The sequence below is a fragment of the Oryzias melastigma genome, linkage group LG6 (assembly GCF_002922805.2).
Source record: "Oryzias melastigma strain HK-1 linkage group LG6, ASM292280v2, whole genome shotgun sequence".
Taxonomy (NCBI): domain Eukaryota; kingdom Metazoa; phylum Chordata; class Actinopteri; order Beloniformes; family Adrianichthyidae; genus Oryzias; species Oryzias melastigma.
The window spans coordinates 23,766,294-23,778,791 of NC_050517.1; the positions used below are offsets into that span (position 1 = coordinate 23,766,294).

The 12,498-nt window shown below is 38.8% G+C and overlaps 2 protein-coding genes across 2 annotated transcripts; both read left to right on the plus strand.

Moving 5' to 3' along the window:
• Positions 1-523: 523 nt before the first annotated feature.
• Positions 524-8,180, plus strand: LOC112152873 (titin). Its single transcript, XM_024282707.2, has 4 exons — positions 524-682; positions 1,067-1,133; positions 1,345-7,605; positions 7,696-8,180. Exons 1-4 carry the CDS (start codon positions 662-664, stop codon positions 7,728-7,730), a joined length of 6,384 nt encoding a protein of 2,127 aa, XP_024138475.1. The 5' UTR covers positions 524-661; the 3' UTR covers positions 7,731-8,180.
• Positions 8,181-10,089: 1,909 nt separating this feature from the next.
• On the plus strand, positions 10,090-12,031 carry LOC112152457 (calcium and integrin-binding protein 1). The gene is made up of 7 exons (XM_024282055.2): positions 10,090-10,243; positions 10,531-10,565; positions 10,639-10,738; positions 10,869-11,022; positions 11,088-11,206; positions 11,291-11,379; positions 11,452-12,031. The coding sequence occupies exons 1-7, from the start codon at positions 10,193-10,195 to the stop codon at positions 11,471-11,473; spliced, it is 570 nt and encodes a 189-aa protein (XP_024137823.1). The 5' UTR covers positions 10,090-10,192; the 3' UTR covers positions 11,474-12,031.
• Positions 12,032-12,498: the final 467 nt, after the last annotated feature.

A 12,498-nucleotide genomic window follows, 5' to 3' on the forward strand; every position in this document is an offset into this window, starting at 1 on the left:
TAATTAAGAAATCAAGATATTGTAAAATTTTTAACAAAAGCTAAAAAAGGCCTTTATTATGACAAATACCACAACTGTCCATAATTGCTCACACAAGTGAGTGACTGTTAAATAAAAAAACAACACAGAAAAAAATAATCAGATAAAAATTGCGCATCAATTAATGTCAAAATATTGTAAAGTATATAAAGGTCTATGTTTGCCAATTTTTCTTTTTCTTTTTTTATTCTTTGCGTTCTATAACATTTTATCACCACAATAATTCTAACATTTGATCATGTTTTATCATCATCTGCCTTTTTGCCATTTATGTCCTTTTATATTATGTTTTAATATAACGTCTATTTAGCAATCTGTCACTTGTAAAAGCCTATTAAAACTGTTTCATTTAATAGAAGTGGAGTAGCTGATGAGTAATTTTGAAGTTTTTCATAGCTGACCTATATAGACTAAACTAATACTGAAAGAATGAGCAGCTGTCCAATCCTGCTCTGCTTATTTTTGTCTCCCTCTGCTCTTGTAGATAAGCAAGCAGTGAGCAGTGACAGTCTGCTTAAAGTGTTTGGGCTCACCGTGCTTTGTTTCTTACAGCTAAGCATCAAAGAAACCAGAAGTTGGTAAGGACACTTGTTTGTTTTATAAAGGTGAAGAAAGAACAAGGATGGAAGCAGGCAAAAATGAAGTAAGTCTTACTTTTAATCAATAAGACCATAACTCTTCAGAATGATTCATAAGTTGTTGACAGTGAATTTTGTAGCCTCAATGATTAGTAATTTTGGTTACTTTCAAAAATGTGATAATTATAGACGGACATGTGTTAAGCAGTATAAATGGCAGACCCCTCTGGTGTAACTCAAGTTATTTTTAACACAGTCCACTGTCTGCTTCAAACTTCCACCAAATGTATAAATTTCTTGATAGTTTCTCCAAACTAAAGGAAATGGACCAATTTAACATAGTGACAAAACAACTTTTCTTATTAAATTGACCAGATTTATGAAAATATTAGTTTTTGATGGTTGCTTATTTTTATAATCTTTTTTTCTTTATTCACATCTTGTTTTAGACAGGAGACAAGTCTGAGGGACAAGACCAGATGGGAACCAGAAACTTTACACAAGTTACTGACCAAGGTATGACATGTACGCAACCTGGAACAATGCAGCCTCAGAAACCTCCTTTAAAATTTAATTCAAATTATTGAAAACATTTTTAACTGCGTAGAAGAGTAAATCATTCCAAATGTTTGTAATCATTAAAAAAAGGAGAAAAAAACTAGAGATGAAATGTCTGTTCTAATCGGGGGTTTCTTTTAACTTTTGGCTTTTTTTTGTATTATTCCAGGCCAGGGTGCTTCCTTTAGGGGTCAAGAAAACACTGCTGTGGTCCAGCCTGCCCCGAGCAAAGAAAAAGAAAAGACCATCAGACCAAAACTTCAAATAACTTTTGGGACTTTTACTGTAAAGAATGGAGAAAATTTAAACGTGGAGATCCCAGTGACAGGGAATCCTGCCCCGAAGATTGAATGGAAAAGAGATGCTCAGCCAGTTAAGGAGACGTCAAGGCTAGAAATTTTAACCAAAGCATCATTAACCGTCCTTCATATACGGCGCGCTGCCAGGGAACACTCCGGTCAGTATTCTGTTACAGCAAGTAACAGTGCAGGAGAATACACTGGAGAAGTCACTGTTGTTGTTTTAGAAAAACCAGATCCACCCAAGGGCCCAGTGGTTGTTGATGAAGTGAGTTCTGATTATGTCGTCCTTTCTTGGGAGCAACCAGAATATACAGGAGGCTGTCAACTAGACAATTACGTAGTGGAGAAACGTGTGACCACCAGCTCAGAGTGGCAGACTGTCTCAGCAACAACGGTGAGAACCACAATCAAAGTAACCAAGCTGAAAACCGGAAGTGAATACCAATTCAGGGTTTCTGCGGAAAATAGGTATGGGAAAAGTTCTGCAATCACCTCTCAGATTGTTATGGCACAGTATCCCTTCAGCGTGCCTGCTGCTCCAGACATACCCTGTGTGTCCTCTGTGACGAAATACAGCATGGTGGTGGAGTGGAAACCACCGCTCAGAGATGGAGGCAGCCCTATTATCGGCTATCACCTTGAACGTAAAGAGAAGAACAGTATTTTATGGACCAAACTGAACAAATTAGTCATCCCTGACACTCACTTTAAAGCAAGTGGCCTGGAAGAAAGCATCGAGTATGAATTCAGAGTCTTTGCTGAGAATGTTGCCGGACTTAGTCTGCCAAGTAAGCCATCTGGATGCTACATTGCAAGAGACCCGTGTGATCCACCTGGAAAACCAGAGGCTGTTGTTGTAACCAGAGACAGCATCACGCTTCAGTGGGCTAAACCACAGTATGACGGGGGAAGCTCCATTACAGGCTATGTTGTTGAAAGGAAAGATCTCCCAGATGGCAGATGGATGAAGGCAAACTTCACAAATGTCATTGAGAATCTCTTCACAGTCACAGGTCTAACGGGAGGTCAGAGTTATGAATTCAGGATAACTGCTAAGAATGGTGCTGGTGTTTGGAGCTTACCTTCAGAAACTTTAACCATCATGGCTCAGGATGTCATTGAAACACCAACCATTATAATAGATCCAAAGTTTAAAACTTCTGTTGTGGTTCAGGCTGGGGAGACATTTGTCATTGATGCTGGTTACTTTGGAAAGCCTCTCCCAGAAGTACTGTGGCTAAAAGATGGAAAAGAGATTGACAAGGTTACACCGAGAATGGAGTTTAAAAACACCCTCACTCATACTACTCTCACTGTCAGGGAATGCACACGTATGGATGGAGGACGCTTTGTTTTGAGTCTTAGCAACATTGGAGGAACTACATCTGCTTCAGTTAATGTGAAGGTCTTGGACAGACCTGGTCCGCCTGACGGTCCACTGAAAATCAAAGTTCTGAGTGCAGAAAAGTGCAATCTCTACTGGAATCTCCCTTTAAACGATGGAGGTGCTACAATCACCCACTACATTATAGAAAGAAGGGAGACAAGTCGTGTCACATGGACATGTTTAGACTCGAATGTTGAAGCTGTGAGCTACAAGGTTACAAAACTGGTACCTGGCAAAGAATATGTATTCAGAGTTGCTGCAGTGAACAAGTTTGGAGTGGGTGAATTCCTGGAATCAGAGCCATTTGTTGCCAAAAATCCGTTTACAATACCTAGTGCTCCTTCCAGCCCTACTGCCAGCGCAGTGACAAATGACTCTGTACTACTAACATGGGAAAGGCCTGTGAGTGATGGGGGCTCAGAGATAGATGGCTACATTGTGGAGAAGATTGATAAAGATGGGGTCAGATGGACCAAATGCAATAAGAGACGAGTAAATGACTTACGTTTCAGATGTACAGGCCTGACAGAGGGACATTACTATCAGTTCAGAATTCTTGCAGAAAATGCAGCTGGTGTGGGTGCACCAAGTGAGCCAAGTGAGTACATAAAAGTATGTGAAGCTACTTACCCACCCGGTCCACCTTCAAACCCAAAGGTTGCAGATTATTCAAGTAGCACTGTGTCTCTGACGTGGTCAAGGCCCTTCTATGATGGTGGAGCACCCATCACTGGATTTCTAGTTGAGATGAAGGGCCCAACAGAAGATGAATGGATTATATGTACCCCAAATACAGGCATAGAGGACACAAACTACACTGTGAAAAGACTAAGAGAAAACACAGAGTACTGTTTTCGTGTTCGAGCTATAAATGCTGCAGGTGTCGGAGAGCCTATGGATCTACCAGGATCTGTGCTTGTAACAGAAAAAGTTGAGGCCCCTGAGATTGAACTGGATACTGCTTTGAGAAAGATTGTAAATGTTCGAGCCTGTTCCACTTTGCGACTCTTTGTTAGCATCAGAGGAAGGCCAGAACCAGAGGTGAAATGGTCAAAAGAAGGGGAAACTCTAAGTGGGAAAGCTCAAATTGAGGTTACCAGTACCTACACTGTCTTACTCATAGAGAATGTCAACAGAAATGACAGTGGAAAGTATGTGCTGACTGCTGAGAACTGTGGTGGCTCCAAATCGGCATTCATCAATGTTAGAGTTTTGGACTCTCCGAGTGCACCAACAAACTTGGAGATAAAAGATGTAAAGAGAGATTCTGTATCACTCTCATGGGAACCACCTATTATTGATGGAGGAGGTAAGATTTCACATTACATTATAGAAAGGCGAGAGGAGTCCAGGAAAGCATTCACAAGTGTCTGTAGTGACTGTGCAAGAAATTCCTATAAGATTGACAATTTGCAGGAAGGATGCTTTTATTATTTCCGTGTCTTGGCTGTAAATGAATTTGGAACTGGACTTCCAGCAGAAACTACTGAACCTGTTAAAACGTCTGAGGTTCCTCGGCCTCCTGGCAAAATCACAGTAAGTGAGGTCTCTTGCAATAGTGTAAGACTCTCTTGGGAAAAGCCTGATCATGACGGAGGGAGCAAAATTTCTTCTTACCTTGTAGAAATGCAAACCAAGGGAGATGATACATGGATGACGTACTCAGAGAGTAGAGCACCAGAACTGATTATTGAAGGTTTGACAAAAGGAAATGAGTATCTCTTTAGAGTGAGTGCCATAAATGAGAAAGGAAAGAGTGTACCAAAACCCCTGTTGGCACCTGTTATACTTAGAGATAACAGTGCTGGTCCAGTTATTAATCTCTTGTCCAACACATTCAATGTGAAGGCAGGTAATGATTTGGGAATTGATGTTCCATTTAAGGGCCTTCCACAGCCAACAGTAATATGGAAAAAAGATGGCAATATACTAAAAGAGACAAGTAGGGTAAATGTACAAACATCTGACTCAACATCTCAGATCAAAATCAAAGATGCATCCAGGACTGATGTTGGTGTTTACGAGGTGACACTGACAAACTCTGTTGGAACCACATCAGCTGAAATCTTGGTGAATGTCTTTGAGAGACCTGGCCCTCCTACTACTCTTAATGTGGATGAGTTGAGTGCTGACTTTGCAACTTTGTCGTGGCAGCCCCCACTTTACACTGGTGGATGTCAGATCACTAATTATGTTGTTGAGAAACGTGACACGAGTAGTACAGTCTGGCAGACTGTCTCAGCTACAGTTGCAAGAACATCAATCAAAATTTCTCGACTGACTCAGGGAACTGAATACCAATTTCGCGTTGCTGCAGAAAATCGCTATGGAAAAAGCCAATTTGTAGAAACCCAAACTGTTGTTGCACAGTATCCTTTTAAACTGCCTTGCTCACCGACAAACCTCCACATTGAACAGGCCTCAAAGTCGGCAATTGTCATAGCTTGGAGCAAACCCGACAGCGATGGTGGCAGTCCCATTGTTGGCTACCATATTGAAATCAAAGATCAAAGCGGTATTCTGTGGACAAAACTAAACAAAAGTCCAGTAACAGAGAATCGATATAAGGTGACAAGTGTTGAAGTAGGTCTTGTCTATGAATTTCGTGTCAGTGCTGAAAACATTGCAGGTGTGGGACCCTGTAGTAAACCTTCTGAGCCTGTTGCAGCCAGGGATCAATGTGATCCACCCAGCAATGTCATGGTTACCAATATAACTAACACGTCAGTATCGCTGTCATGGGTAAAACCAGAATATGATGGTGGAGCTAAAATAACTGGATACATTGTTGAGCGTAGAGAACTTCCTGATAGTTGTTGGCTCAAGTGCAACTTCACAAACTTATTGGACACCTTCCTGGAAGTGACAGGCCTTGAAGAAGGCAAACAATATGACTTTCGTGTTCTTGCAAAGAATGCAGCTGAGCTTCTTAGCCCACCCTCTGACAGCATCGGCCCTGTTACAGTACAGCATGATGTGGAGCCACCCAGAATTATAGTTGATGACAAATTTAGACAGGTGGTGATTGTCAAAGCAGGAGACAGCCTTAAAATAGATGCTGAAATTGCAGGAAGCCCTAACCCAACTGTGTTTTGGCTGAAAAATGGAAGGAATATTTCCACAACAGGTAGGGTAGAGATAATGGCAACAAAAACAAATACTTCTCTACTTGTAAGAGAATGTGTCAGGAAAGACTCTGGACAGTATACTCTGACCCTGCAGAACACAGGAGGCACCATATCTAAGGTTATCACCTGCAAGGTATTGGACAGGCCAGGTCCTCCTGCTGGACCTCTGCAAGTAACTGGATTGTCAGCAGAAAAATGCACCCTGTCCTGGGACCCTCCTAATGAGACTGGTGGTGCTGAGATTACGCACTACATTGTTGAAAAGTGTGAAACAAGCCGTGTTTCCTGGACTCTGGTATATGATGACATGGTGGCGACTACTTGTAAGATAACAAAGCTACTCAAGGGAAATGAATATCTGTTTCGGGTGAGGGTCAGCAAGTACGGAGACGGTGAGGTTTTAGAAAGTGAACCTGTCAAGGCCATGGATCCCTTCACTGTCCCGTCTGCTCCAACAGATGTTGAAGTTACAAGTGCAACTTGTGAAACTATGACTGTATGCTGGAAGAGGCCAGTCACTGATGGTGGTAGTCGTATTAGTGGGTATATCGTAGAGAAAAGGGAGAAGCAGGGTGTTCGCTGGGTTAGGGTCAATAAAAAAAATGTCTACGACCTGCGAGTCAAAGTCACCGGCCTGCATGAGGGATGTGAGTATGAGTTTAGAGTATTTGCTGAGAATGCAGCTGGTCTGAGTGAACCAAGTTTACCATGTCCTCTTACTATGGCAGAAGATCCCAAGTTTCTACCTTGTCCTCCAGCAAAGCCCAACATAACAGATTCTTCCAAGTCTTCAATGACTCTGACCTGGAACAAACCACTATTTGATGGTGGAGCGCAGATCACAGGGTACAAAGTTGAGTTCAGAAAACCAACAGAGGAAGATTGGACTGTTGGCGTTCACAATACTGACAAGACAGAGTTTACGGTAACAGGACTAACCACTGGGTCAGAATATGTTTTTACTGTCAGATCAATCAACAAAATTGGCATCAGTGATCCCAGCCCTGAAACAGATCCAGAGGTAGCCATGGACAGAGAAGAGATACCCAGGTTCGACATCAGTCCTGAGATGAGAAAGACCTTGCTTGTGAAAGCTGGAAGCTCCTTCACCTTGACTGTTCCATTTGTAGGCAAACCTCCTCCCTCTGTGTCATGGGACAAAGCAGGAGTAGATCTTAGAGTCAGAGGAATCATCAGCACAAGCACTTCCATCACATCTATCAACATTGAGCAAGCAACACGGGATGACTCTGGAAAATACAAGGTCAAACTGCAAAACGTTGCTGGTTCTACATCATTAACCCTGAATGTGAGAGTTTTGGATTCACCTGGTCCTCCTGCTAAGATAATAGTTAAAGACGTCACCAAGAACTCTGCAACTGTAACATGGGACATTCCAGAGAACGAGGGAGGAGCCGCTGTAACAAACTACTTTGTTGACCTAAGAGATATTAGCAGAAAGGGATGGACGAGACTCACAGACAAGTGTAAGAGATTGTCCTACAAGGTCTCTGATCTGGAGGAAGGAGGGATCTACTTCTTCCGAGTCACAGCTGAAAATGAATACGGCATTGGGGTATCAGCTGAGACCAAAGAAGGGACAAAGATGACAGGTATCAGAAAAAAACACACCAGTAATGCTACACTGAACTAAATTATTTTACATTGGGCTTAAAGTAATTTTTCTCTTTGTTTTATTCCAGATACGACGGAGTTGGAGACAAACCAAGGGGCTTAGTTTTTTTTTTTCATCTTGTCATTCTCCACTTTTTTAACCAATTTAAATATATGTATTAGACATTTGCCAAGATACCTAGTTCTATTTTCATGAATCATGTTTTTGATTTATTATGTTGTTTTATTTCTATTTTGAGTTTAATTAAATACATATTTTGTAACAGTAAATACCAAAGTATATATGTTTTTCATAAAATAAGCAAGATTTTAAATTTAGGCAAAATGCATTACTTAAATTGTTTGCATGATTTAAACAAATAATTTTTCTAGGAAAGCGGGAGAAAGAAATACTGTGCAAACTAAGTCAGAGTTGAGCTGGGGCAAATGTAACACTCTTTTTTATGTGCATTATAAATTAGAATAAAACAGTAGTAAAGAAGAAGAATGAACAAAAGGGTAAATTGTATTTCACGGTGAGTTGTTAATAAAGTTAGAATGTGTGCAAACACAATGTTTAGCTCAAGCAGTTTATTTTGTCAAACATTTTATTAAAGACTACTTGTGACAAAGAATTCACTCTGGTTGCAACTTTGCAGCACTGTTTTGACTTTTATCTGGTTCATATATAACATTGTTGAGGTAAAGTTATCTAAAGTAAGTAAGCAAACAAAGCATTCAATCAAAAACATAGATTATATAAAATAAAATTAGTTAAAGAAAGAAATAATGAAAGGAGTAAATAAGCAGTGCAGTCAAATAGTCACACTCTGCTGGTATGTATGGAAAAACGGGAAAAACACACACTATATATATATATATATATATATATATATATATATATATATATATATATATATATATATATATATATGCTTTTCTTTTTAAATTGTAACGTATTATTTTAATATATCCTAATGATAATAGTGAAAACATTGTAGAAAAACCCCAGGCGCATTAATTTATTTGCAAAGAGTAAATAAAAAATTGAAAAATTGAAAAAGATTCCAAACAAAACTTGCAAGAAGCAGTGCATTTTTATGTGTGTTGCTACAGAAACAATTCAATTCAATTTTATTTAGATAACCCAATATCACAAAACAATTGTCTCATTGGGTTTCCCACCAGTAATTGTACAAAAGAGGAAAGTCAGTCATAAAATATAAACAATAGCTGGTTGCTAAACTAAACTGAACTACTCTAACCAGGCTAAGCTAAACTGGGTATCCGTGCCGTCAAACAGTTCAGTTATGTAGTTTTGGGAAGAAGGAACTGATGAAACATCCATCTATCCATTTTCTTGTCCGCTTCTTCCCTTTCGGGGTCGCGGGGGTGCCGGAGCCTATCCCGGCTACTGAAGGGCGAAGGCGGGGTACACCCTGGACAGGTCGCCAGTCTGTCGCAGGGCCTCAATCACACACCCATTCACAACTAGGGACAATTCAGAGTCACCAATTAACCTATGAAGCATGTTTTTGGACGGTGGGAGGAAGCCGGAGTCCCCGGTGAAAACCCACGCATGCACGGGGAGAACATGCCAACTCCACACAGAAAGGTCCCAGCCGGGATTCAAACCGGGGCCTTCTCGCTGTGAGGCGAGAGCGCTAACCACTGCGCCACCGTGCAGCCCACTGATGAAACAGGATCATCTTAATGTCAGTCCTACTGTTCCATTGGCAACAATTCCACAATGGTTGTTTCAGGATAGTTTGGTTGATTTTTCTATATTAGATATTGAAAGAAAAGTTTCACAATTCTCGTCTGATTCAGTGGTCTTGAGCTCAAAAAATATCAACAAAGCACTTGATGCAAAAACGTTTTAAAAATTAAAAAAGCAAAACAAATATTAAAAAACTGAATCAGAAAATAAAACAACATTTCAGAAATTAAAATTTAGCAATAAAAACAAAAGAAGCATTTTGGAAAACAAAAGTAATTTCCACAGAACAAAATGAAATGTTAGAAAAACCAAAGTTAATGAGAAACTGGATAAGGTAGGTACTATGGAACATCGCTGATTGAACGATGAGATCCAGTATTTTTTTGAAGTCAAATAATCTCCAGTTTAAATGATTAACAAACCTCATCAAACCTACCTTTTCCAGTTTCTGTGAAAAGAAGAAAACATTTCAGGGAGCAAAAGTAATTTACAAAAATCAAAATGAAATGTTAAAAAACAGAAGACAATAGAAAGTGCTATTTAAAGTTGTGCATGTGTAAATTATATTTTATCATATATGTATATGTGAATACACAGTTACGCACAATATGCATTGTACGAGTTACAAATCAAACATTATGCACACACAAATTGAAGGAGTCTATTTTCTCTCCATACAAAAAGTTGTTGCACTAATACCCCGTTTGACAACCACCAAAAAACCACAGAAGAAGAAAAAGAAGAAGAACAGGTTTGCCACAGAAACAGTTTACTGGAAGCAGGTAATGCACACTCACCTGTGCTGCAGTTTAAACTATAGCAAAACAAAATACAAGACGACTTTTTCTGTAAAAAAATAGCTAAAGATGGGAACCACAGCAAGCCAACTTGATACACTGAGGTTATTGGAATATGAAGTAAGTGTACACAGCTCTATTCAGGTGAAGTTTGAACTGTACAGTAGCAATAGAGCTACTCTCTTAGCCATGAGAAGGAAAAAGATATAAATATTTGTGGAATATTTAAGGAAAAATAACCAGGTTTAGCACAACCAAGATTACATTTGTTGTCTGCTTTTATTTATTTATATTTTTATTTTACAGATATTTCACGTTAGCTTCATGTAAACTTGAACTCAAAATGAAACCATTTTTTGTTGCAGTTTTAGAGTTGTCACTTTAATGCAGTCTTCTTTTATGTTTAGGAACTAACATTTCTTACAAAGCAAGAAATTCTCCAGTAAGTACAGATTTTTACAGGTTTTTATTTTGGATTTATTTACTTTGTGATTAATTGCTGTGGCCTCTTTTAGTGCTTACCAAAGATTTGACGAACTGGTTCCAAAGGAGGTAAAAAATCGTCTAGACTACAGAATTTCCATGAATGACGTCCTCACTCTGCCCGAGCTCAAGGTGAAACAGCAACTCACATGAAAACGTTCAGTTTCTTTTTTGTTTTCATGGTGGCTTTTAAAGTTATTCTGGTGAAATAAATAAATAAAATACGAATGAACACTGTTCTGACCCCTTGTACCTGTCATAGGCCAACCCTTTTAACGAGAGAATCTGTAAGGTGTTCTCCACCTCTGACATTAAAGATGGAAGCCTCGACTTTGACGACTTCCTCGATCTTTTGAGTGCCTTCAGTGATTCGGCAACTCTGGATATCAAATCTCACTATGCATTCCGGATATTCGGTAAATAATATGAAAAAAAAGGTAAAAATCCACTTTTTTTACAATAACTAGTTTGATCTTTTTAGATTTTGATGATGATGAGAAACTTGGTCGCCGTGATCTAGAGAAACTGGTAAACTGCTTGACTGGTGGGAAAGATGATGCAAAGCTTACTCCTGAAGAAAGGAAACAGCTCGTGCAGAACGTGAGTTCCTCCTCATCCGGGCTTCTTCTCCTTTAAAGTTTGGGAAGTTGTGGCCTAACTTAATCTCTTCTGTGTGTTATTTAGATTCTCGAAGAGGCAGACATTGATGGGGATGGTTCTCTGAACTTCTTTGAGTTTAAGCTCGTTATTTCAAGATCACCAGATTTTGTCAGGTGAATGAAGCCTTTATCCATATCATCAGCATCATTCTGCAGATTCTAACAGTTTCATTATTGTCTCTGCAGCTCATTCAAGATTGAACTGTGAAGACATTGACTGGACAATGGAAATACACCCACAAATGTTATTGTAAAATAACTTTTAGGGCAAATTATTTTTTATAAACCTTCCTAAGATACACTTAGCTATGAATTTCAAATTTTAAGCTCAATTTAATGACTATAAATAAATGTTTTGTTCATATTTTTTAATTGTCAAGTGTCAGAATACTTGTTCGGATAATGTCTTGTATAAATAGTGTGGTTCAATGTTTATAGTGAGGTTTTGTGGGATGTTCAGGAGAAAGTCCTTCCTCTTCTGTAACTGCAGCAAAAGTGTTCCAGGGGCCGCACGCCACGCCAACAACTCGCAGCTGCTGCACCCTAAAAAATCTGAACGGCAAAACGATTGGTGTCCGAGTTCCCCATGTTCACCTGAAAACACAATACAATGAGAAGTGAAAAATAGGCTTTAACACTACATTTCTGTTAAAGTTTACTTTTTTTTATTTGGCTACCTCGTCCCCAACCAAGAATTGAGGCAGGGAAAAAAAAGACTGCATGTTTGCCAGAGTTGTACTTACCTAAAAATACAAATTAAAAAAAATAAATTAAAAGATATATACAGTAACACAATATTTCAATGCTTGATAATCGATTTAATTCAGCAATTAGACGGCAGAATAAATTTAAAAGTAAAAATATAGTTTTTCATTTTTTTCTTGAATAACCAACTGAATATTCTGGGGGAAGAAAGCCTTTAGTAACAGGCATAAGTATGTGGTTGGGTATGATCTATTTGTGGTGTCAAATCCTTTGCATCATTGAGCTAAAAGAACATTTTGGTAGAGATTAGTTGATTGATTTATTTATTTCAAACATAGATTGAAAAATACAGAACAAAACACACAATTATTTCAAACTCATTACAGAAACAATTAAATGCATTGTTTATAAAGTAGAAACAAAATAAAACACTCATGCCACATTTGGTTCATTCATTTTTTGTGATTTTAAACTAAAGTCAGTAGAGTTTGATTGATTGAAAAAAAAACAGAATATAAAAATTATATA

Bases quoted from the DNA above. Each gene is read 5' to 3' on its own strand.
- LOC112152873 (XM_024282707.2), top strand. From the start codon at position 662: ATGGAAGCAGGCAAAAATGAA. The intron at 683-1,066 runs GTAAGTCTTACT...ATCTTGTTTTAG, and splicing joins TGGAAGCAGGCAAAAATGAA to ACAGGAGACAAGTCTGAGGG. The intron at 7,606-7,695 runs GTATCAGAAAAA...GTTTTATTCCAG, and splicing joins AGAAGGGACAAAGATGACAG to ATACGACGGAGTTGGAGACA.
- LOC112152457 (XM_024282055.2), top strand. From the start codon at position 10,193: ATGGGAACCACAGCAAGCCAACTTGATACACTGAGGTTATTGGAATAT. The intron at 10,566-10,638 runs GTAAGTACAGAT...GGCCTCTTTTAG, and splicing joins ACAAAGCAAGAAATTCTCCA to TGCTTACCAAAGATTTGACG. The intron at 11,380-11,451 runs GTGAATGAAGCC...TTGTCTCTGCAG, and splicing joins AGATCACCAGATTTTGTCAG to CTCATTCAAGATTGAACTGT.